At 44.2% G+C, this 24,657-nt stretch overlaps 1 protein-coding gene across 1 annotated transcript in view; it reads right to left on the bottom strand.

Annotated features, from left to right (window-relative positions):
- Positions 1-22,909, bottom strand: part of REL (REL proto-oncogene, NF-kB subunit) — a 33,001-nt gene extending 10,092 nt beyond the window's left edge. Inside the window, exons 1-4 of the mRNA XM_087777475.1 lie at positions 22,680-22,909; positions 17,178-17,320; positions 13,785-13,933; positions 9,249-9,340 (exon numbers count right to left, since the gene is read on the bottom strand). Coding sequence (XP_087633601.1) covers positions 9,249-9,340; positions 13,785-13,933; positions 17,178-17,320; positions 22,680-22,686 — 391 coding nt within the window. The 5' untranslated portion in view covers positions 22,687-22,909. The remainder of the gene's footprint in view (positions 1-9,248; positions 9,341-13,784; positions 13,934-17,177; positions 17,321-22,679) is intronic.
- Positions 22,910-24,657: the final 1,748 nt, after the last annotated feature.

Below are 24,657 nucleotides of genomic sequence, written 5' to 3'. Positions count from 1 at the left end.
AAGCAGCAACTACGTACGTCGCTTCAGAAACGCTGGGGCCCAGGGGAGCGCTGCCAGCGTGCGCTTTGCATGTTGGTGGCTGACTGTATTACCAGATAGGCAGAGCAAAGTTTTATAATTTAAGGTACTTCATTAGCTGACCTGCTAACTTAATGAAATAGGACCTTTAGAAGACAGGTTTGGAACGTATAGGTGTCCAGCCTAACTCAGCTTTGGCAGACCCCACAGCCCAGCTGCCTCTTGATGCAGCCTGATTTAGAGAATAAAAACAGTGCATTCTCTAGACTGAACCTCGCAGAAGGGGTAATTGGAAGAGCAATGCTACTTTGCTCCCAGCAGCTCAGGTGATTCTAATCCACGCTCTGACATCACGGCCAGCAGGCAATGAGCTCCCAAGGACGCTCTGGCATCAAGGCTTACGTTCGTGTGTTGGATTAGCCATTGGTGACCACGTGGATCCGGCCAGAGAGCCCAAGCGGTAGTCACGTTTCAAATCTCTTAAAGTCAACTCGCTGTCGACAGAATCCAAGCACAAAAATCTGGATCCGGCTTCTGATTCTGACTCAAAAGGGAGGACTCTGTGGTTGTGCAATCAAGGCTCTCGCACAGGTTAAAGCAGCGCCAGTCCTGCGCTGCGTTTTCCACAGGCGCAGCAGCCTCTTCCTCAGAAACACATCGTAGCAGACTTAAAGCTTAAGAGAACTCGATAAATGCAGAAATACACTAGATGTGGAGAAAATTAGTACTGCTAATGTTCAAATTACATCATTTCCTATACTAGGAACTTTCACAAATTCCCAATAAATCTGTTTAACCACCCGATATAGGAAAGGTGGGGTGTGCCCATAATCGCAAGAAACAGAATTGCGGTACACAGCTCATTGTATTACGGCAAAAAACACTGCTCCTAATTTGCATGTTCTTATAAATGATTTAATACAATTAAAAAAATCTGTCGTTTGAAAGAGGAAGTGCTCAGTCAAGACTGATTCCTCTTGGGCTATTTTTAACCAGATGAGAAGAACATAACAGAGCAAAAAAGGAGAACAAGACAGCTGCAACTCCATCTTGTGATGACATGCTTAAAAAAAAAAAAAAACAGAGAGAGGCTAGAGTCCATCTTCGTATGAAGAAGCACGCAGCTTTCATCAGTTTCAAAACATATTTCGTTCCCACCTACAAGATGATCATCCAAACAAAATAAAATGTTGTTATTTTTAACGAACGTCTAATTCTGCTCCCTCTGAAGTCCATTTGAGAGTGGCCACTAACTTGAATGGGTGCTGGCTTACACCCTAAGAATATTAAAAACAAACAAAACCGAGGCAGACAAACACACTGACTAATGCCTGGAGTATGGCCGTACGGAGGATGGTCGTGTCATGCCGTATTATTTCACTGACTTCTCTACAGAAGGACAACAGACAGGGTTAAACCTGACAAACCTGAAGTTATTAAAGTTAAGAAACGCTGTTAAAGATTTTGGCAACAGAAAGGACTGGAGAAGAGCAGCCACTCCATCAGCCTGTGCAAGCTCCACGCAAGCGGCTCTACTGAAACCAGTGACATTACACACGTGAAGTAAAAAAATGTCGCAAGATGCAGCGCGTCGGGAGCAGATACGGTAAAAAAAGGCTCGAACGCGACACATGAATAAAAGGAAGAAGTACCCTGCTTTTGGCAAGAGTTCAGCTTCCTCTTCTGCCTGCTTCTCGCTGTGTGGTACCACACCTTACTGTCTTCACATGAACCCAACCGAAAGAGCTGGAATCCCACCAACAATCTTAGCTATGTTCCTGTGATGGCCCAATCTAATAAAAATCTAGCCTTCACCTGGCAGAAATACATTTTCCATAGTTATCTATGCAAACAGGAGCGTGTGAAGGAATGTTTGTAAGCACGGCTCTTTTACAAGGGGCAGGAGAGCTTTCGAAAGTAACGCTTAGCAACTCAAACACAGAAATGACAATAATATTTAAGAAGAATTAAATTCTAAGTTAATTATGGGACAAGCTGCCAAAAAACACTTCCGCAAAAACACCACCGGCGCAATGGAAAAAGAAAACTAACCCCACTCGCCAAGATTCTGGAAACAGGATTTAAAAAAAATGATATCTAGAGTTACAATCAAAGCTGGGGAGTATTAGCTGTTCAACCTGAAAGGGGCTAAAATAACTAGTAAATCCTTTCTTTATAAATCTGTTTACAACGCTTCTGAAAGAAATGCTGATTCCCCAACTTAAAAAATAATTACCTTTGAAATAATTCTCTAATCCATTATCATGGGAAAAGACTGATATAAGTTTTTGTGGGCACAAAAACACCCCACGGAAGCTAAACCATGAACTCCTTCCAACCTGAGCTGGCTAATCCGAGCAGCTCACGCGACACAGGCATTAGGTTTGGGCTGTCCCCGTCTCAGCTTTATGTCACCGAAATCCAGAGGTGCCCCGCTGGGCTGCCACTGAATGAGAGAACTTCTTGGGTTTGCTTCTGTAACCCAAAACTGGAGACTTTCCGGGTCCAACCCACCAACACGCAATTCCAAGTTCAGGCACAAAATTAAAGATGCCCATAAGATCGGGCCTCCTGTTTGTTCCCATTTATTAATTTTGAATGTTTTTTACTACTGTAACCATCTTCACCATCCAGAAAGGCTATTAAAATACCATTTATCTGATGAAATTACTGGGGGATTAAGAGCTCTTATGTTTACTCATAAGGTGATGCTACAGGGAAAGTGAAAGTTTATTCTGAACACCGAAGAGAAATGATGAAGTGTTTGGTTTTTTGACTGATAATGTGATACCTGATTAAATAGCAGCTTCCTCACATACAGCCCTCTACCCAACTTCTAGACTAATGATGTCAGAAACTTCTGGAGTGGGTGGAGTTGGAGGTACTTCAGCATCTAAACTTAACCTGCATGGAAACTTCCAGGGCAAATGATGTGGTGTGACACATTCAGAGAGGGCCACGCTGAGAACACCGGTTTACCCTGCAAAGGGACATCTTGTGACCTTCCCTTCGCAACGAGGGGCTGTGGGGGCACATGAGCCACGCTAGATCTCAAACAAAGACAATGATCTCCTGCAAACAAAACCACTTCACCAAGGAGACCGCTCAGGAACACACAGCATTAATAATCACCACGAGCTGTATTCTGCCTCTTCTCTTACGCAGATGATGGTTTTTAATTTAGGGATATGCTGGGAGCTCAGTCTCATTAAAGCGATGACACAGAGGTGGTTTGCCTCAAGCGTTTTGCTCCTGGAGCACAAAGATACCCCCCTTAGCCCCGATACCGACTGATCAGTTTAAGCCAGCTGACGCCAGAGGTTTTGCTGTAAAAGGCTGGCTCCGCCCAACCTTCATTTCCAGCACTACTCTTACACTGGGACTAGCTCTCATGCGGTGAATCAGATCAAGGAACTCGTCCGGCTCCAAACTAACCTGCCAGAAGAAAAGAGGAAAAGGCTTGTTTTCAAGTCAGTCGGTTCCCACGACCGCTAGCCCTGGCGCAAGGGAAGCGGTGGAAACAGACAGCCGCGGCAAAAGGAAGGACGGCCGCTTCCAGTGCTGGTGCTGATTCATGCCAGGTTCAGCCAGGCAGGGAAATCGGGTGCAAGTCTCGGGTCCCTCTCAGTGCCTGGGAGGTCCATTTCAGATTCAATTTACTCCCCCCCAGCCTGTGTCTGCACTACAGCCGCAGTTGCGACTGTGTCTCACGTAGCCATACGGCAGCTACCCTTAGAAAGGGCTACAGCAGGCTGGTAACACCACGCACGCTACACTGCCCAGGTATTTGACTGGTGTCTCCTGTAGCTGAACCCTACACAGCTAAAAAGGACCTCACCAGCTAGTTTAATGCTACGGTTGCTGTTTCTAAGTGAACTACAGCCATACTGGTACAAAGAAAAGAGCAGACGTCCTGGTGTGCTATTTGTCCTTCACTGTCAAAAGCAGAATCTTGTGCTCTCTTTGTACCTGGGGTTCAGCAACTGGACACAAAGTACGGGATGACAGGCCAGGCTGTTCAGCTACACGTCCAGAGGCCTAATACCATCTGCTAACGCTTGCAAGAGGTAGAAGCTGGGAACAAGGGGAGGGAAGGACCGTGGCAGCACTATGTTTCTTCTCCCGATACACCCATGCCTGGTTTATGCCTCTGCGATCCATAAAGAGGTTAAGTTTCAAGCAACTCTGCAGAAAAAAGAAACCTTTGCACATATCTACGAACAGAACGTGCATCAGCAACACTCAATTTTAAAAAAGCAAAAACTCAGGGGGCTGATTAGCGCAAGTGACTGTAAAATTCAGATGCTAACCTACAGTCAATAAATGCCCAAATTACTACAGTTCCCTGTTTTAAATAAGAAGCAAGCACAGGGAAGGTGAATGGCCTGGCCTGACACAAAAGCCAAGGGATGAACTGGGAATACAAATTAAAACTTTCAAAACTCAGTCCTTGCTTTGTCTAGCCAATGTTTCTCTGAATATGGGTTCTTTTCCTGTTTTAAGTTCAATCTGAAAAAGGTAAAATTGGAACAGATTTAAGCGACTATGTTCATCAGCCTCTGTACATTTCTAACACGGTTTTTAGCAGTTTCTGTTTATAGCACAAAAAAAAGAAGTCAGCATTTTTTGTGTCTCTACTTGGTAATTTTCCTTTTCCTTTTTAAACAATTTGAAAAGCGGCTGTCGTTTAGCTTAATATAAAGATTTCAGCATAAACAGCAAGACGCATTTGCATGAGGAAAGAAAGAACAAAGGGCTTTCCAAAGGTAAAAAGCTAAAGCCACGTTGTCATCAGAACACTTTGCTTTCCTCAAGTGGATTTGCCCTGTGCCTCTTAAAAAGCTGACAACTCTCACTGACCAAGTTTTTCAGCTTCAGAATTTGGGGGGGTGGGGGTGTGTGTGTACACATTTGTTTCAATTTAAGGCCAGAAGTTTAAAGTTTAACATCCGAGGCATTCGCAACAGAGGACTCTGATGCTTCCCACTTTCAAACCATCCCCAACTCCTGAATTCTTGCTAGGAGTCTTCTGCTGGTTCCTACTATTTTCCTTATTTGCTCACGTAATCCGTGGCCCAATCGGCCCCCCCTACAAAGCGGGTGCTCCCCTGTAGCGAGCGGGCCGGAGAGGGGGGATCCTGGCGAACTCGGCCGACGGGGGCGAGTGGCAGCAGAGGAGGGGGGGGGTCTTACGAGCGCAGCCGCCAGCAAGGGAAGCTGCGGAGAGGGTGACTGCGTGCGTGGGCAGGAAGTGAGTGTGACTGGTGTGGGGACGAGCCTGGGCGCAGCGCGGAGGCGTGCAGGGGGGTGTCGTGGAGACTGTGACGAGTGCGAAGCCAACGCGGGGTCAGCTGCTCGCGGGCGGAAAGGGGAAACGGCAAAGGAAAGACTGCGGAGGCAAACGGAGCTGTGTTAGTTGTGGGGTACAGGGGAGAGCCTAAAAAATAATTAAATGCCTATTAGCAAGAGCAATTACAAAGGAACAGGAACCTTAAGCATACATCAAGCTCCAGGGAAAGCCTACTTATACCCTCTTGATCAACGGCCTGAAATTTGGCAACTCTCTGGGCTTCCCACCTTAAGTCTAGGGTTTTCATGCTGTCATCTATTTGGCTAGAAAAAGGTCAGTCCTCTGCAATGCTTTGCTAAGTACAGTTTTCCCCTAAATTTAAAGAACATATTTAGGGCTTTTCCTCATTGATAATTAACTTGAGTTGTTATTAACTCAATTGTTGTCTCTATGTCAAGTCACACCCACCCACAAAAGCTCTTAACTCAAGACTGGCTCTTCTTTTAATTTGAGTTGGCTGTACATCAGACAGTACCTGGGAAGACAAGGATATGGCACAACTCAACAGCTACTAAAAGAAAACAAACACCCTAGAAAGCAGACATGGACCAGCTCCACTGGAGGAGTAACTCTGCTCCTTGGATGCTGTGCTATTTATACCATCATCGTGCCAAGGAGTCCTAGTTGCACATCAGGCTGCCGCTGCGCACCATTTCCCTGGCACGCTCAGGGATAAGAGACAGAAGAGAGTTCAAGAAACAATCCTAGAATTGTTTAGCTTATTAAAGGACAAAAATATACGGGATGTACCTCGTGAACGCAGCAGATCACGAACACATCCAGAGATGGTGTGGAAACAGCAACTCTCTCAAACAAGGCTAAGGCAAGAGGAGCAACCTGAGTGCAAGTCGTCTGATTTGCATCCTAGGGAATGCACACAATTTGCACAGCCTGTGCTAAACTTAACAAAGGATAAATGCTGCCAGCTAATAGTGGGGAATTCATAGCGAAACAGCCTTACAGGTATGCTTGCAGAATGACTCGGATGCCAACAGCTCCAGCTAGGCACACGGCATGATCTGCCAACACCGACTTCTAATCATCCAGGAGCTCAGAGGCAGACATCAGTGGCTTCAACAGTATAGGCAACAGTGCTGGGGAAAATGATCGTAAAACCCATACGTCTTGTCCAAGCAGCTTCCTACTGTTGCTGATTGTGACCCTTATTCAGTACGCGTCCATACCATACGCTGGAAGGCGTGGAGGAGGGATGACACCACCAGAGAATTTGTGTTAGGGCTCACTCTCCCTTTGCCATCCCAGTTGTCTGTGGCACCTGGGCCTCCCTGGAAGACGATGGCCCCTTTACACAAGGAAGTTTGGAACGCAACTTTATGGACCCACCTACTTCATCCCTTACTGACAAGACAAGTAATACGTACACTGGCAGGCTGGAGGCATTCTGCACCTGTTAATAGGGTCAATACTGAACCTCTGCCCCAAAAGGAGAATCAGGACAGGGACTGTTTGTTCCAGAAGAAGGTGGGAAAGAAAAAGAAAAAACAACACACAAACACCCTGAAGGCTAGTTTTCAGCTTCATGAAATTTCTATTATGATGTTCATACACAAAATGAGTAACGCTAACTTGCAACCTGCTTACAGGATGCACCTAACTCCAAAACATCTCTAAAGAGAAAAAGAGGCCTTTCTGAAGACACATAAATAAAGCACAATCCAGGACGGATACAATGCAGCGTGTGCAATCCTGGAGAATGCAGCGATACTCTTCTGACCTTAAAAAACAAACTAAGTCCATACATAAAACTTTCAATCTTATCAAGCAGCAAACATTACAGTGACTGCTGCTAGTGAAACCCTGTTTTGACCAACTAAGTACACACATAAAAGTATTTCTGTCACTAATTCTGTTTTATTAGACCTTGGTCCTACACCTTTCTGGGCTCTACTTAGCGTGGGACTGCCCTGGAGCAGCTGAAGGCCATTCTCAAGCAGCTCTGCTTTGTGCTGACATGTTAACAAGTGCCGAAAGGCAACTATGCAGGCTGGGGATTGCCAGCGGCCCCTTCTCAGCACAACCCCTGCCGAGAGCAGGGGGCTGCCCTGCGTGCCACCCAAGCAAGGCTCTCCTCTGCTGCTGGACTGGTGGAAAGCAGCCCAGGATCTGCCCTGATGCTACCAAGCACAACCTGCTGTAATCGCCCAAAAATGATTAGCGAATTTGGAGTTATGTGCCAACCACTGTAAAAATCTACTGTGACATGATTTTAGTTAAACACGTCTTCGCTATTACACTCAGCAGCGCTAGGACCACAGCTAACTACGTGGTTGCTAAAGTTTCTTTGGTGAAACACACATACAGAACAGGATTTTATCATGTTCTTTTACTGCATGACATCAAGAGAAAATGTCAACTCATTCTTTATTTATGGAGTAAAAGAAAGCCGAGAAGGCTCAACAGAAGAGTTCCCCCTTTTTGTTTGAAATCAAAGTAGAGCTGGCTGAGTCAAGATAACATAATTAAAACACTTAAACTGTTTAAATCATGCTGATGGACTAAACTAATGTAAAAACAGATGCTATTGTGTGCATACATTATCAGAAACAGGATAATGGTTTAGATGGACCATTAGGACCATCAGCCTGACTCCAGACAGCTGTTCCAAAAATTAAGACAGTGATCTAAACCATTTCTCATTCTGTAATAAGTTCAATGTGCTTCGTTTCGTCCCAGTTCAGGACAAAAGCAAAAAAAAAAAAAAAAAAAAATGTACTCCAAAGCTAGACAGAAATCCAGCTCTCAACTCTCCAAGAAGGGTCTTACTTGAATTTAGCAAGACTGCTGTGGGTATTAAAAAAAACAAACCAAAGAAAACCCCACAGTATTTGAAAAATCTCTAAGCTCTTGTCACACTTAAGCAAATACGTAACTGCATTCATAATAATGCTTAGCTAATAGTTCAGGGGGTTTTATGCTTTTCATCTAACTCCCCCCAGTTGTGCCTGCATGCTGAAAGTGTTGGTCCTGCTCCAGCTGGCCCTACAATTTGCTGTGTGTTCCCTCTGTGCATTGAACTTAGCAATTATGTGGCTGTGAGATGAATTGGTTTCGCAAGTTGATCTGAGGGGCAACCGCCTTTTTTTTTTTTTTTTTTTTTTTGCAAGTTGGTTTTCCATTGGAGCAACTTGCCGAGCCCTTTCACCATGTAGCCACACGGCCTCTGTAGCTGGTGTGAGGAAAGTGGTAGGAGTGTGTGACCAGGGACGGGGGGAAGAGCAGGATGACTCTTTGTGAGAGCAGCCCACAGATCAGCTGTCATATAAAACTACAGCCCGTGGGTAGGCCCCTACAGGTGTGATGCTGTAGCAGCACAGCTTGCCTCAGACTTGGCTGAGGCCAATATTGCTGGGAACTTGCCAGTGCCTGTACCAGTCCCCATGGGGGGGGCAGCTTCAAGGTGTCCATCAGCTCCCTGAGCTGGACGGCTAAGGGGTCAGAAACACCAGTGTCACAACAAGAGAAGAGATAGGACGGTGCCAAGCTAGATTTCTATTGCTTTAAGTTGTTGCAGAGTTAGACTAATTCAGGCTTTTGTTCTCATAGCTGCCAAAAGTGGGGAATCTCATTCCTGAGATACTTGTAGAAATTTCCAGGGAAGGCTGCTGCTGCTGCTATCCCATTGCTTCTGTTCAAGCAGCAACTCACATTGCTGCTGGGGATATCAATCAATCAATGGGGCAACTACCCAAACAGATTCATCAGGTCGCGACAGTGAGGAAAGACTACGAGGGACACCGAAGGGGAAGAGTGTTTCTCAAAAAAGGATATTTTGGAAAAAATAAAGGTCCACCATAAAAGCAAAGGCAGGACAAACAAAACCCTACCACCCTGCAAAGTGAACCAGCTAAGTTCTACTCACCGTTGAAAGGGTTAATCTTCTTCAAGATTCGTGAAGAAATGGATTCCTTCAGGTCTTTCTTCTTCACACACTGAATGCCCAAATTCTGAAAACTGAAGCACACGTAGCAGGATTTCAGCAACTCATAAAAACTTCAGTGTAGATTATTAAATAAATTATCTGACATTGACTAGTGTGATAACATACAGTGTAAGAAATGAAAAAAAAAAAAGCTTATTTTGAGAAGGATGTAAAAAACGCGAAAAGCGCGGATGTAGTTTTTTCTAAAATAAGAGCATAAACAGAAGTGAAAAACACTAAAATAAAATGCCAAAGAATTTATATTCTTTATTAAGAATATATATTTCTATATCAAAAACTGTTACAACTGTTACTTTACAGTAAACCTACAGTGATTAAAAGTTAAATACTCAATTTCAGGTAATTTAAAATGACAATTATTTTTGTTAACAACAAACCTGCTGATTTGCATTAGTTAAGGGTTTGCCCTCCTGCTTTTATCAGGGAATGTAAGTTTCAAACACTATTTTAAAGGTTTGTTTTTTTTTTTTAAACAAGTCAAAACAGGTTTTTAAATCTCATGTAGTTATGGAAAAGTTCTGAAGAGCTGCAGCTCTTCCTTATTTGCATAAGGGTGCAGGTCACCCCAATGCAGGAGGTGGGGGGAGTCCCAGGCGAGCTGACTCTTTCCCACATGGAAAAACCATGACATCATCAAAGCTGAGTGGATGTAAAGCAGGAAGTAAAAAAAAAAAAAAAAAAAAAAATTTAAAAATAATCCGTGTTTCACGATGATACAATAAGCTCAGAAGATAGGTTGTGCCAGCAGGCACCTTTCTCCAGAAGTACCAGCAATTTCCCTTCCTTTGAAACTCCACAAAAGGTCTTTGCTTTGGCTATGCCTAAAAAACCACTCTAATGCACCTAAAGATACTCCTTGTTCCTGCCAACACTCTCAAGAACAGCTCTACATTTCCCTGCTCTGAACAAGACTCTCCTAGCACGATGTTAAGTTTAATTTCCTTCAACTCCCTTGCCCGCGCCCAACAGGCTCCGTTCAGAGGTTCCCAAATCCTCTGCAATCAGGCTCCACTTCCAGAACCTTTATTCGCTAGAGGAAGGCACAAGCTGCCTTTTGAACCTGAACTTGGTACAGTAACCTAGACAAAAATAAAGCACAGTAGCATCTCATAATTCACTAAAGCACTTTGGCTTCATATTGTGGCTACTGACATTCAAGATTTGTACTGTACCTTGATGAGCAATCCTATTTCTATCTTCTCTTGTAGGTAGTATTTTTTTTTTAGGGCTTGAACACAGCACATATTACTTTTTTTTTTTCTCTCCTCAAAAATACCCAGTGTATTCCACAGATTCAGTTTGAAGCACACTTCAAGTCTACAAACAGGCCTGGTTCCGTATTATATCCCAAACTGCCACCTGGCAGTCCCAGGCTCTCCAGCCATCCACCCTTAAATCAGAGATATCGAGCAAGCACATATGCAAAACCAGCCTCAAACAAAAGCTCTACCCAGCTAGGCAAGGACCGACAGCCATTACTCTGCACCTTTCAACCACTGGGAACGAAGCCTCTCATGGAGAGAAACCAGGCGTTTAAGCACCCCGTAATTCTCAGATTATAAATGTTTTCTTAAACGCGCGCTGTCACGGTGAAAGTGTCTGTCTAACTATCGCTAAACAGAGGGCTGGAGCAGAGGAGAAACTGTCGAGAACCTCAGCAAGGCCGCAGGGTTTCACATCAACGCAAGCTGACAGGAAGCAAGCAAGATAACGAGAAAAGAGAGGGAGAAGTAGGAAGAGAGGGAAAAAAAAATGACAAACGTTTTAAAAAACTATTATATCATCCACGAAGAGAGCGCGCAAAATAGGAAGTAAAGAAATCCGAGTATACGGGCAGTCACGCAAGCTCCAACATTCATACTTTTGCCTTGATGTTTTGGGCAGGGAGGGCTCTGATCAAGTTTAGGCAGCAGTACAAAGATCGTTCTACCACAGGCAGAACAAAACACTTTGTTCAACCGGAACTACATGGGGAACTTTAAACAAGCAGAAAGCAGGGTAATTACTCAGACCAGCCCAAAATCTGGGATTGATAATTCCAGTTCTGGGGAGGGGGGAGGGGAAAAAAAAAAAAAAAAAATTGGAGTTTTGCTCTGTTTGGGATGCTCAGTGAGAGCAAACCGCCAGAACCACTACCAAGAGAGGACACCTCCTGCTCACTAGTATCGTTATGAGGCTTTTCTCCAACGTGGACTCGAAGAGAAGAATGTGAAGACTGAGTCACTAGCCACAAAAAGGAAAATGACTTTAAACATCCAGATCCAATTACGGACCATACTGTTCTTTCATCTTAAACCAACCAATGATTTGTTAAAAAAAAAAATAATAAAAAAAAATGAGTGTACCAATGCTGGAAACATTTCAAAGAGAACGTTTCCAGCCTCCTCCCATCAGGATCTCTGATGCCAAGCTCAATTGAAGTTTACAGTTTTGCATTATCAGTAAAGTGAACGTAGCCCACTTACTATTTTGTAAGAAACCAAGAGGCTTATAACCTAACAATATTGAGAAGAATTGATGGATACAGCAAACAATCACAACTGCCTTAAGTGAAACGGAGATGCAGCATTACGGCAAAGAACGGGATTTGACGCACGCATAGAATGGAGATGAAATCGAAATTCGCAAACAAATTTTTGCAGAGCATCCCAATACTTTTTGGCATTACATCCTCTAACGGCCTCCCTACAGCTTGCCTTGTGGTTACACGCTTAACCTTGTGCAACAAAATGCCAAGAGAAGGAAAGCGATCATCGGTGTCTTCCTGCACCCGGTGAATGTAATACATAACCAGAAAAGCTGTTAAGCAATCGTGATTTTTGCTTCGGATCAGAAGGCATGGAGCTGAGAGCAGGAAACGGGATGGGCTAGAATGGCCGACATCCTTGGACCTTGGGTGAGGAAGCTTGATTTGAGAAGACAAAAGAGGAGCGGGCAAATGGATGGTCAGAGGAAGGTGCAACGTCCCTTAACAGTTTAAGATATTTGCAACTGCCTTTTAGACAAGATGAAGGGGAACTCTATGTGCAGGGGGACTGACGGGGATGAGGTTACCACAATCAAGATGGAAGATAAGCGCCTGAAGGGACAGCCTTACCTTACTAGAGTGGTATGACACTGGGGGAAAAATGACAGGAATTACATTTACTAATCCTTTTCTACCATTTGCCAATTAGGACAGCATCACGAACAGAGCTAAAAACAATAAACTAATAAGACTGTTAGCATCTGCAACAGCTAAAGACAGTACAGTCAACATGCTACGTGCCACCTGAACACATTGCGGCACACTGATGATCACTTGAGCCTGGGCTGTATGTTGAAGAAGCATCTCCACTATTACAACTGTTTATTTCACCATCAGGCAATCATCATCTTCAAACAGTGTCTTCAGTTCTCTCCTTTAATAGTGTTCTACTGACTAAACCCACATAAATATGGAGTAATTTCACTAACATCAACAGAATCACATCAGCCTGAGAGCAGTGCGTAAGAGCTACTTATACACTGAAATATTTACCTTATTTTCTTTCCAGCTCAGTTATGTTTACCCCAAAGCAATAGCCTACTTCCAAATTTATTACATTGCAAACTGTGAACCACAAACAGCTTGTCAATTCTAAATTCCCCTCTCCGGCAATAATCACTCGACATTTATTGCAGTTTACTCTGCTTTTACTTTATTACAGAAGGCTTGGTAAACCTACAGGAAACGCCATCGAATACAATTGTATTTGTTATTCCTAACATCCCTCTGAATAGCACTGAGAAACATATCTCAGAAAGCCTGAATTTTCCTTACTGCATCCACAAGTAGATCCTTCCCCGGCATGCTTGCTCTACAGGGCTGGTCCTGAGCAGAATCTGTATTTTTACTCAAAAAAAAAAAAACGAACCCAAACAAACAGCAACAACAGTGACAGCTACTAACACGTTTCTAGATGTGTCACAACCGTTATCTTCTAAATGCTGTGATACTCAGCCAGTGCAAACTTTCTCCACCAGTTTCCAGAAAGTCCAAATATAATTCCCTTGGAAGACGTGAACTTCCCTCATCACCGTGAAGTACTAATTCTAATGTTGTCGTTACCCATTCTATTACTCGTCATTTTCACATGTAGGAGAGAGTCACACTCAAGAGTAAGAAGTGTTACTGAACAAGACTAAGAAAAGCAAACAAGTGGGAGAAAGGAAAAGGAAGCAGACATTGGGAGAACGAACAAAGGAAAGAAAAGGGTGATAGGAAAACAACAGGACCAAAGATGAGTGTGTGAAGTATTGAAAAAAGAAGGAAATGCTTCAAAGAGAAGTTGCCCTCTCTCCGAGATGGATTAGTAACCTTCAGCAAAGACAGCATACTAATTGTCCTTTTAATCACTAGGCAGAGTTCTAAAACATAAGATTAGCAAATCACTTGCATAATTAATCGAACTCCCAAGCAACACCATTACTCACGACAAGACTCGCCGTTCTGGCCCAAACTCTGCTTCGTAGTAGCCATCTCTGCAGTCTTTTCCAACCAGATCATGAGGGTGCGGCTTGTAGGGTTCGTTCTTCGTTACCAACGTAGTTCTTATTTTGACTTTTCCAAAATAGTTCAGAATCTACAAAAAAAAAAAAAAAGTGACATTTTTTAGATTTTAGGTACTGGGGCTAGTAAAGTCTCCACATGTAACAGAAAATACATTTTATCCTAAAATACTCTACAGAAGAAACACCATACCTAAGAAAATGGCATTACTGCTTCAGAAAAGGCAGGACCATTCAGAAGTTTTGTTCATTCCATTTCAGTTCTGTTCATTTTACACTAAAAAACCAACTGCTTGGTAAAATACTTGAAAAGTGGAATTTTTTTTTCAAAAGTAACTGTCATCTCAGTAAAACAACATACTTCACCCGCTAGTTTTGCCAAAGCGGCTGGTTATTTGCAACGATAAAATTTCGCTGGTGCCAGTAACTGACATTCAATCTATTCGGTTCTCTTAAACCACCCTACTGCAAGAATGGGAAGGAAGTCTGAAAGGCTCTAAAAAATGTGTTGTGTTTTTTTTCTTTCCTCTTTTTTTTTTTTTTTTTTGAGGCTGGAGATCTGTTGCTTCACCATCTTACCAGGGCTCTTTATATGAGTTGAATTCACCCCTGTACAAAAGGCCAGAGGTAACACAGGAGTTTAGATCTAAGAGTAAAACAGCTTGTAACGCTGTAAAAACAAACATAACACTACATATTTCATTACCATATCTAGCCTTACAATGAAAGGCACAAAATTCTACATAGGTGACCGCATACAAACGCTTATTGAGGGACAGGTCTAGCTCCAAAGATCTTAGGAAAAAAACTCTTAAAGCCTCAGGGATGAGGATGTTACCTGTGCATGGAACACTAAGTAGTGAAAGAGGATCTTAACAGATACAGCATGACATAATCTCTACGAAGTCTTTTTTTTTTTTTTTTTTAAATTAATTCTCAGATGAATATTCAATCTTATACCCAAGAAAGGGGGTGCTGAATTCTCAAGCTCCTACTAGAGCCTTCACAGCAGTCATCAGCCTAACTCAGCACATGTTTCTCAGATACTTAAAAGTCTTCCCTTATGCGGACGGCGACCAGTGAAGTCACCAAGGGTTGTGTGGGTGAGTGTAAAAAAAAAAAAAGTTTGGCCTAAATTGTTTGAAGCATAACAACTTGAAAGCAAATACGAGACTTGCTCAGGCACACGTTTGTGCAGAGGCGAGCTCTCCTCCTCCACTTCCCCTGCCCTATAACCAACTGTTCCTCTCCTCCTTCAGCCCTTTCTTTCCTCCTCCTGAGGCTCCAAGGATCCCATCATAGATCCTTTTCAGCTGACACCTCAAACCTCTGACTTGACCTGCGTTCTTCTAGCTTCCATCATCCGTTAGCTTCTTCAGTCTCCAATTTGGCTCCTTTCTTGGCCTTCATACAAGCCGCTGTTACTTTTTACCCTTAAAATAAAACTTCCACTGCTCCTTCACCTTCTTCAACTATTACATCATTTCTCCCTCATTTCACACCCAGTCCCCTGAACTTGAAGCCTGATCTAGCCACTTTTGATTCTCCAGTTCCTCCTTGATGTTCTTCATCTCAACCGCATCACGAAATTTAATCTCTTCCTGGCCTCTCTGTTCTCATCCTCATTGATGTTTCCATCTCTAGAGGGGACTCCCCTAGCAGCTAATCAGCACTAAAGCCTCCTACGGGCTTCAGGGAGGCAGGAATTCACCTAGAAATCACCTGCTATCAGCAACAATCAGCTCTGTCATCAACAGTCACCTTTAAAATAGGCCAAACTGCGCTAGGATTGCACAGTCACCTACCATGTCCCATCTTCCCTTTGGGTTCTGGCTGGCCTTCATGTGCAGCACAGTCCGGGCTAAGAAGAACCAAGGGCTTATCCTGCCTGTTCAACTTGCGCCCTGACACAGCCTTAGGCTGAGAGTCTGAAATTATTTACTCGAGGAACGTAGTTCCTCGTTCAATTGGCAGAGTGCTGGAAAAAAAGTCTGGCAAGATCTCTATTTCCTGCATTCCTTAACCAAATCTGGCACTGTGATAGTCAAGGGGGGAGCCTTCTTGTTTGCTTCTTCCCTTAGTAATTCTGGCTTCAGGGCTAGACCAGCTTCCACACTTGCTTTATGCAGCAGAGGCTCACTCTGCTGCTCAACATGACTGCCAACACTATCTTTCTCAAACTCTCCCTCTTGTTAAAGAGCTTTTATGCCTCAGCCTAAAACATCTCATATTTTTCAGAGTTCACGTCCTCTGTATCTGTTCTTTTTTCTGCTGTGACTCGAGAGACTCCATCTTTGGCTCCATTTTTTTTTTTATATTTGCACACACTGCAAACAGATACACAGCTTCTGTTCCCAGGCACCGTAGTGTACTTCAAGATGGCAAGTACTCCTAACTTCCCATTTATATTCGAGTTTTCTCTTCTAATCTCATCTCTGAAAGATATTCTCCAAACTGAAAGAGATCAGGGAAACACTAGCAACTTAAACTTCAAATAGAAATTCTTCTCCCTTACCCCACCTGTCTAGGGTCTCTGACACATTGCTTTGTCCCACACATGAAAGCTACCGCCAAAGCGCTTCCATTTCACCTCTGCTGTCTGCGTCTTTGTCCCTGCTTCGATTATAGCTGCTAGGGCTACTCTGAATCCCTTCATTCTGGATTTCCCAACCTATCCATAATGCAACCACCCAAATGGTCTTCATTGCAGGTGCTCTGACCACATAATTCCCCTTTCTCAGCTCGTTTTTAAACTCTGTATCCCCTTCTGACTTCACATACTTCACGGCAGCTTCTTTTACAGAGCCCAATCACCAAATCACTGGCTGCAAGTCACTTTCTTACTTTGCTCACTTGTACAACGTGCCTTCTTTCACGTTGCACCCGGCAGCTTTTGAAAGCCTTTTCAGATTTTGTACGCAAACTCCTTCAAAGCTCTCCCAAAATTCACGCTGCAGTCCAAATAGTAAAAACAAACCCAAGTCACATAACTCAGAAACCAAAACAAATGTGCATACAGAAGAAGCTAATAACGACCGATTCCCAGACAATGAGTAACTCTACTGAATTCCCTCTCTACCAGCACTTTGTTAACTACCTCTACGCCTTCTCCTCTTCTTGTAAATTTGAGACAAAATCTTTAATGACTAGGAGCAAAGAACTCTTTTTCCACTCTGCTGCAACTACATTCGCATGCCAAGGAAAGAATAACAGAACGTGAAATGAAAAGCATTTTATTTACCGCACCGAGTCCAACGCGTAGCTACAGCGCAGTGTTCATGTGGGCAATGGTAATTCATGGGTAAAAGCAGTATTTACCTGTATGGAAGGGAACGTCTTATTGTTTTCAGTACTGTGTTCTCCTGGAATGCTGCCTGCCGATCTTCCCTCACATTTGTATCTGAAACGCATGCCCCTTTGCCTGGGTTGTTCAAACATTTCAATGTAGGGCTCAGGGCCACCTTAAAAACAAAACATTTTCAATGTTAGTACACAGTAGAGCTTAACAAGCAGCAGAAGATGTAAGAATTAGAAAATCTAGACTCTTTGATTGATATTACCATCTTTCCACTTGGTCTGTCTTCTCAGACAATCTACTCTTCATGTACAAGCACACATTGAAGGTGGGGGGGTGAGGGGAGAGAAGAGATTTTAAATGAAGCCTCAGGTATCGATGCCGACTAAGTAATTAGCAAAGGACGCCCTCCCCTACATCTCACCTAGAACTTAGCTTCATTTAGCTATTAGAGAGTATGTGTCTGACGAAAGAGGATTTTATACACCAGAAAACAAACCCCTGTTTTGCGGGAATGGTTGCTATTTTTAATTATAATACACTTTCAGGAACGGTTGTCCTCTCAAAGTACAAGTAGTGTCAGTCCTATGTTCTCTTAAATGTCCTCTGAAAGTGAAGATGTTTCCTCAGAATTGATTGATTTAGTTCCTAATATAGTGAAGCAGAAACTATGCAAATTGTGCAAAAAAAAAAAAACCCTACTGGGTTGAATACTATCACTGTATGGGCTCAGAAAATACCTGATTGCTGGTTTTGAATTCTACATCTTGAGCTGCCCCCTTCCCACAGGGCCAGCTTCTAGCTGCAGTATCTCCCCAGACAACGAAACCTCAGTAAAAGCTACCAGGCAGTTGTCAAAAAGAGGTTTTCAGGAAACAAAAGTGATAGACAAGAATAAGAGACAGCAGAACTCTTAATTGGAGGGGTTAGAAAGACATTAACTTAGCAGGAGTGTAAGTACTTCTCAAGTGATGTTTTACTGCCAGACAGTAACGAGCTATTCAATATATCTTACTGAGAACATCAAACAGGATAGTCAATCAAACAGTGACAACAGTGGGATGGCATGCGAAAAACAAATAACAGAGGGCAAGTAAATACTGTAGAAGTTGAATCATCATAGTGCTGCATGATCAGAAGAACATAGCTTATGGAAATGTCTACTGAGCTCTCTGTCATCTTCATATAATAGCATCCTACTCAAGCAAGGTTGAGCATCACAAACAAACATGACAGGCAACATCCTGTGGCACAGCACTGAAAAAAGTGCTTGGACTTCAACATAATAAGCAAAATAGTTATTAAATATATTGAAAGTGCTAAAAGGGTAAAGGATCCCCTACTTCCTTTTGCCCAAGGTCTACACAGCCTAAGGTCCATAGCATATGAGTTTTGGCAAAGAGGTGGATTCCAATCTTAACTCCATAATAAAAGCTTCTCTTTTGTTGCACCTACAATGATTTAGGTATACCTGCCAACACGAAGCTTGAACTTTATGCCTGGGATTTGTTGATGGCAAAACATTTCCAGCGCTACAGCGGTTCATACTCAAAGTAGGAAAATATTATAACCTAAAAGATAAAGTAATTAAGAGAAGCAGAGAAGGGATGGAAAGAACTACATCGCCGAGATGTCACCTTGGTCTTACCTGAATGCACATTTCAGCTGTAACACACCTACAGACAGCTGTGGAAATGGCAGTGTGGGAAAGCAGCTCTGATGCTGGAATTGTCTTCGACAGCACGTGCCTTTCCAAATCTTGAACGCCTTTTAAAAAGGCACAATGCATTTCAACTCCAGGCTGTATTTGGTGCCAAACATTTGAGAACTACGGTTTAAGGATTCTATATTCCTTTTTAACCATTTATCAAAATGCCATATCTAAACTGACCACCTCCCATCAAGTAGATTTTAAATAATTTTCTGAAAATAGACTGTGAGCTGTCACATTAAATACACATTAGCCACTACTCCAGGTCCAGTTCCTTACAAGGATGGTCCCTTTTCTAGATACTTCCCAGATTTTATCTAACCCTCCTTTACATAAACTTTGCATATTTTCTCTTTCTGGAAAACAAGCGAGTCCAGCAAAGGGTGGGGGGACAGGCGTTGGTAACGAAAAAGCCTAGAAATGACGTAAAGCTGGTTTCAAAGAGAGAGCAGAAGTCCGAGCTTCTCACAAAACCAAGCTCACATACCAGCGTGTGGCTATTTAACTTCCACGCTTAAATTTACTCATGCTGTTGTATTTATCAGCACAGCCCAGTGGACCAGGCAACAGAGGGCTTCTGCCAGCAGCGAGGAGCGACTGCTGCCTATCAGTCAGCCTCCCGTTTCCAGCACGCAATTGAGGAGGGAAAAGAATCTCCCCTTTCCGTGTCTACGTAACGCAGCGTGCCACAAATACAGACACGTATCCATACACTAAATTAAAAAAAATCTATTTTAGAAGTTATAATGACAAAATTGCAGCAAAGTGCCTACTAATCATCTTACTTTGGAGATGCACGTGCTTACATAGCTGCTAACCAGACGCACAGTACACCCACATACATTACGTATTTGTCAAAACTAGCTAGAGCCTTGCTGTTCGAAACTACTACAGAACACAGTCACTTCAAGTCTTTAACTCTCTTTGCTTTAACCAATAATTTCCCTCCGTGCTCTGTGAATGCTTGCTTAAGAGGACTTTTTTTTCTCACCCATTAAGAGCACTTCATTGTAAAACGCTGGGCTCGGTGATCTTTACAGGGCTGTGGTTGAAACAAATGTCATTGAAGGCAAACCCACCGCTTAACAGCAGGTGTGTTTGTGGGAAAGTAAAGCTCAATGATGCGGTAGCCTCCAGAGATTAAACATTAAACTTCATTTTGTCTTGGTTTTCTCTCTCTCTCTCACTCTATTTAAGAATCACGTTATCACCTCTACCGTGATTATCGGTGGCATCGTGTCTTGCGTAGAGAGGAAACACATAAAAGCGTTTGTGCAGACTAAACGCATTATCAGCGCCCCGCAGTCAAGTGGAGGTCTGTTCAGTGTTCCCTATTTCTGTAAATCAGCAATGTGCCTGCGAAGTGGCATAGCTTAACTATTTCACAATCTGCTCTCACACACAGAGGTCTGTTAGTTCCCACGCAGTTGCTGAAGACCTGTCCCCTTCAGGTCTTGCTGTGGTTGCCAAACAAATATGAGCTACGTTAAAAAACAAACTCTTTCACTGATTCTGGAAGAGAAACGCACTGCTACTCAGATTGCCTACCTGCCCACAGCTTCTCAGAAAAGCATTTGAAATGGAAGAAAAACAAAAATGTAGCTAATCCTTCATCTAAGTGCTTAAGAGTTTAATTTCCATTTGTAATTAATTATAATTGCCTATACATGTACTAGCAATAGAAACACCACGCTACATATTACAACCTGCCTCTTGTTCTTTTTATTATAAAATTGTTTATCCCCCCGCGCCCTGAATACCACACTAAATAATTTAAAAGAGAATATAGGAAACCAAGTGTCCCAATTACCTGTGCAGGAAAAATAGGCAAAAGCAGTTAACAGCTCCGAGAGTTCAGCCAGCTTATACTCATTCAAGAACTGAAGGTTGGTTTATTCTAAACCGTTTTGAGCGACACAAAAGGACAACCCCAAAAACGCAAACCAACACTTCCATCAGGCCTCTCCACGATAAGAAACCTGGGCCGGTTTAAAGTTTAACGTGGCCTGTGCCACTAGGGAGGAAGCGTGACACGCTGCCACCGAGCAAAGTCACAACGGGATCAAGGGTTCACGTCTTTCGGCTCGTTCCTTTGCTCAAAGGAAGCAGGCTCCGGAGGGGCTACACAATTTCTGATTTTCTTGCACAACTAGGAGCGCCCTGCCAACAGGCTCTCCAGCAACATCTGGGCGTGAAAGCAGAGTAGCTGTGGGTCTCTGTGGAAGATGTGAAAGTATCACCCGAAACCCTACGATGCGAGGTGACTGCAGCGAAACACAGATGGGAGAAGCGTTGCCCTTCAGCTTCGATGTCACTGCTCTGCATGGATCCCTGGTGGCCCTACGCCCTCCACGGCAATAGCCGTTTCTGAAAAGCAAGAGCAGACAGTCTATATGCCTATAACCTTCTGCACACCTCGGGCAAAAAGAGGCGATGGTGGAAGATTTGTTACAGCACATTCTAGCTCGATCTAAACTAACCGAAAGTGTAAACACGTTTTTATTTTAGAAAGCAGTAATCTACCTAGGACTCCATAAACTGTACAGATTCTAACAGAGAGACAAAACTGCCCACAAACTTCCTCTTTACTATCGTGTTACATTACAGAACAGCAACCAAAAGAAAAAAAAAAAAAAAAAAGAAAAAAAACACAACTACAAAAGCTAGCTAGTACCAGGAAGTTATGAACTTCCCCTACTGAAAAATTCCTTATCTGGTTCCTAATTACACTGAAAATACATTAATACATGAAGAAAAAAAAGCGCTATCTCCTGCTTTGGTTTTGCCACTCAAATACAGCGCAGCATTTGAAAGATGTCTCCGTACAAATCCAGTTGTTTTCTCCCTCTGTTGATTGTTAGCACGCCTGTATATTTAGCAGGAGTGGAAGTTCATACTTTGGTAAGGGGTAACAGAACACAGGCACTTAAGTTTTGAGGCTGGAAAGAATCTTTCCCTCGAAATGCTATTCTAATTAGTGCTGCCAAGCCTTAAGTTTTTGGGATTTTTAAACCCTAAGAAAGATACCAGAGAAACACTTCCTGAGAGGATGACAAATTCAGTTTAATTTAGCCTAAAGAAATTTAATTGTGCTTTTTGTTGTAATTACTCAGCGGGTGATCCCTTATCTACGTTACTTTGCATTTATGCCATCTCTGTTTCTTATTCATTTGCCTTCTCGTAGGCGAGTTCCTATGCGAACAGGATCCCGCTCAGCATCGGAGAATCTTTGGCCTATTGACGCCTCTAGCCCAGATACGAGACCCATGTGCTTATTTAACGCCGAAACAATTTAATGACACAACTTTAAGACTTAAATATCCATTCTGGAACATACCAGCCTTGTAAGACCTTGTCGCAACTAATCTGAACAAGCCCGTGAGGTTTCCTCATGAACTTTTTCCGTAAGCCTGCTTATCCAGCTACGTGGCCGTGCATTTAATATCAAAAGCAGATGCGGGGTGGTGGGGCAAGAGCGCTGTCACCCTTCTCCCGCTGTTACTCGCCTCCCTCTGCCTCCCCACGGGTCAACAGGGAGACAGAGGAAGGGGAGAAGCAAACCATCCCTCGCAGCGTGAAAATACGGACCAGCCGAGTGCTGGCGTTTCCCCCAACCCAGCGACGCAGTTCAAACACCGACAGGCCCGAGGCGGGGAGGAAGGGCGGCGGGGGCCCGGCTCGCCGCCGCCCGGGTCCCGCCGGTGCCGGGCTCAGCCCCGCGGGGCCGCTTTCCGCCCCCCCCCCCCCCCCGCCCCATCCCGCTCCCCCCCACCCCCCGTCCGCCGCCGGGTCAGGGCCCGTCCCCGCCGCTCACCGGCCATGCTGACGGCTCCGCGCAGCCGCTCCGGCCCACTGCCGCCGCGGGGCTCCCCCGCCCGGGCCCCGCACGCCTCGGAGGGACGGACAGACGGACGAACGCTGGCTCCGAGGGACGGCCGGGCCCGACTGACTGCTTCCCGCCCGCCCCGGCTGCGCTGCCGCGCCCCGCTCGCCGCCCTTTTCAGGGGGAATTTCCCGGCGGGCGGACGTGCGCGCTGCCGCCGCCCCCCGCCCCGGCGGCACCGCCCGCCCCCGCGGCGCCCCGCCCGGCACCGCCCGCCCGGCGGCGGGGAGCGGAGCGGAGCGGAGGGAGGCGGGCGGCGGGGCCCCAGCAGCCCGCTGCCCCCGGAGACCCCTCCGCCGCAGGGAGGAGGCGGGGAACCGCCCGCCTGAAGGGGCAAGGCCGCCCCCTCCCCACCCCGAGGCAGCCGCTGCTCCTTTGCGGGAGCCAGGCATCAGCAGGAGAAAAGTTAAACCCCATTTACCAGACCCCTCTCGTTACTTAGAGCGCGTTTCTTCCAAGCCCATACCCCTCCCCCCGTTTTCCACGCACTTTTCCAGCACCTGGAAGCCGCCTGCCTTTGCAGCATCCCTACATCGCTCAACACCCCGCTTTCCCTCTCCCTAAGCCTCTAGAGGGAGGAGGAAATCTAGAGGGATCCCTCTCGTTATCCATGTTTTTCTGAGTGGCAGGGGGCCTGGTGGTCGCACATCGCCAGCAATAACAGAAAACCAGGCTCAATATAATAGTGAAGTTGAGCAAAACTAATCGGCAGCATTTGTTTAAATCACAGTGGTCAAATCTACCTCACCTTCACAGCATCCCGGATCCAAATCTGAAATACATCTCACCTTGGCCCTGGATCAAGTGAAGGAGAGGGACCCTGTGGGAACAACCCCACGGGCCCAGATTTGGATCAGGTGGAGGGGCCAGTAAGGAACAAGCATACCTAGGGGGGTTAAAAACACCTGTAAAGAGGAGAACACAAAGAAACACCAAGCCCACACCCAGCTGTGGTACAAGACCGCATTTAGTTACCATTTAAATTTAAATGTTAAGATGTACGTTTTTAAAGATATAAATTTTTTGTCCTTAAATCCTTACTCTGGGAACGCAATACACTGTCACATGTAGAAATGCAGTTAAATGAATTAGTATTCTTGAAAAGGAAGCATTAATGAAATAACAAAAGCCAAAATCAAGGAGCACTCAAAGCAAGGTACATAACTGGCAGGGTCTTTGCTTTTCTTTTTCTCACTACCCTTTTTTAAAGCAAAGGTTATTGGGATGTACAGAAATGAACCACAGCAGAAAATGCTGTTCTATAATCTGCAAATCCATACACTAACCCAGGTAGTTTGGCAGAAGAGGCTGCCCAGTGCTTGTTACTCTTCCTGCCCTGTAGCCCATCTCAACTTCACAGGACTTTTCTTTATAACCTTAATTTTGCCCAGCTAGCAGCGTATTTCCTATAAACGGAAGTTATCTGTCTCTATCCCGCAAGCAAAACTTTCCTTATTCAAGATTCACCGTTCGTCATACGGTAGGATTGTTACACCCCTGTCAAGTCTATAACTGAAACGGGAATAGAAGAATCCTATGGGCACGCAGGATAATCAAAACGTCCGTGACGTTAGCTCTAGAAGATTAAAGGGAAGAACAGCTACATGATTATATTTAGATGTTATGCTGAAATAATTCTATGGTTGTGGGTTAGTTTCTTGCCAGAAGAATATGATTTCTCATTTTCTTTCCCACAAAAAAACCAAGAAACATACAACCCAGCAGTGCCCTAAAACTATGAGAAATTAGGACTAGGTCTCTATGCCTTCAGGGATTTCTTGGATTCCCGATGAGTGATGATGTAAAATAAAGCAGGAAAGTGGTTCTAATATTCCAAATCAAACTTAGACTTTACCTACACATACACAAACTCCAAAGCACAATGAAGAGACCTCAAACAAAACATTCT

The sequence above is a fragment of the Nipponia nippon genome, unplaced genomic scaffold (assembly GCF_047370975.1).
Source record: "Nipponia nippon isolate SJK-2023a ecotype South Korea unplaced genomic scaffold, ASM4737097v1 scaffold_4, whole genome shotgun sequence".
Taxonomy (NCBI): Eukaryota; Metazoa; Chordata; class Aves; order Pelecaniformes; family Threskiornithidae; genus Nipponia; species Nipponia nippon.
Note: the sequence above shows the minus strand (reverse complement) of the source record. Positions and strands in the feature narration are given on the sequence as shown.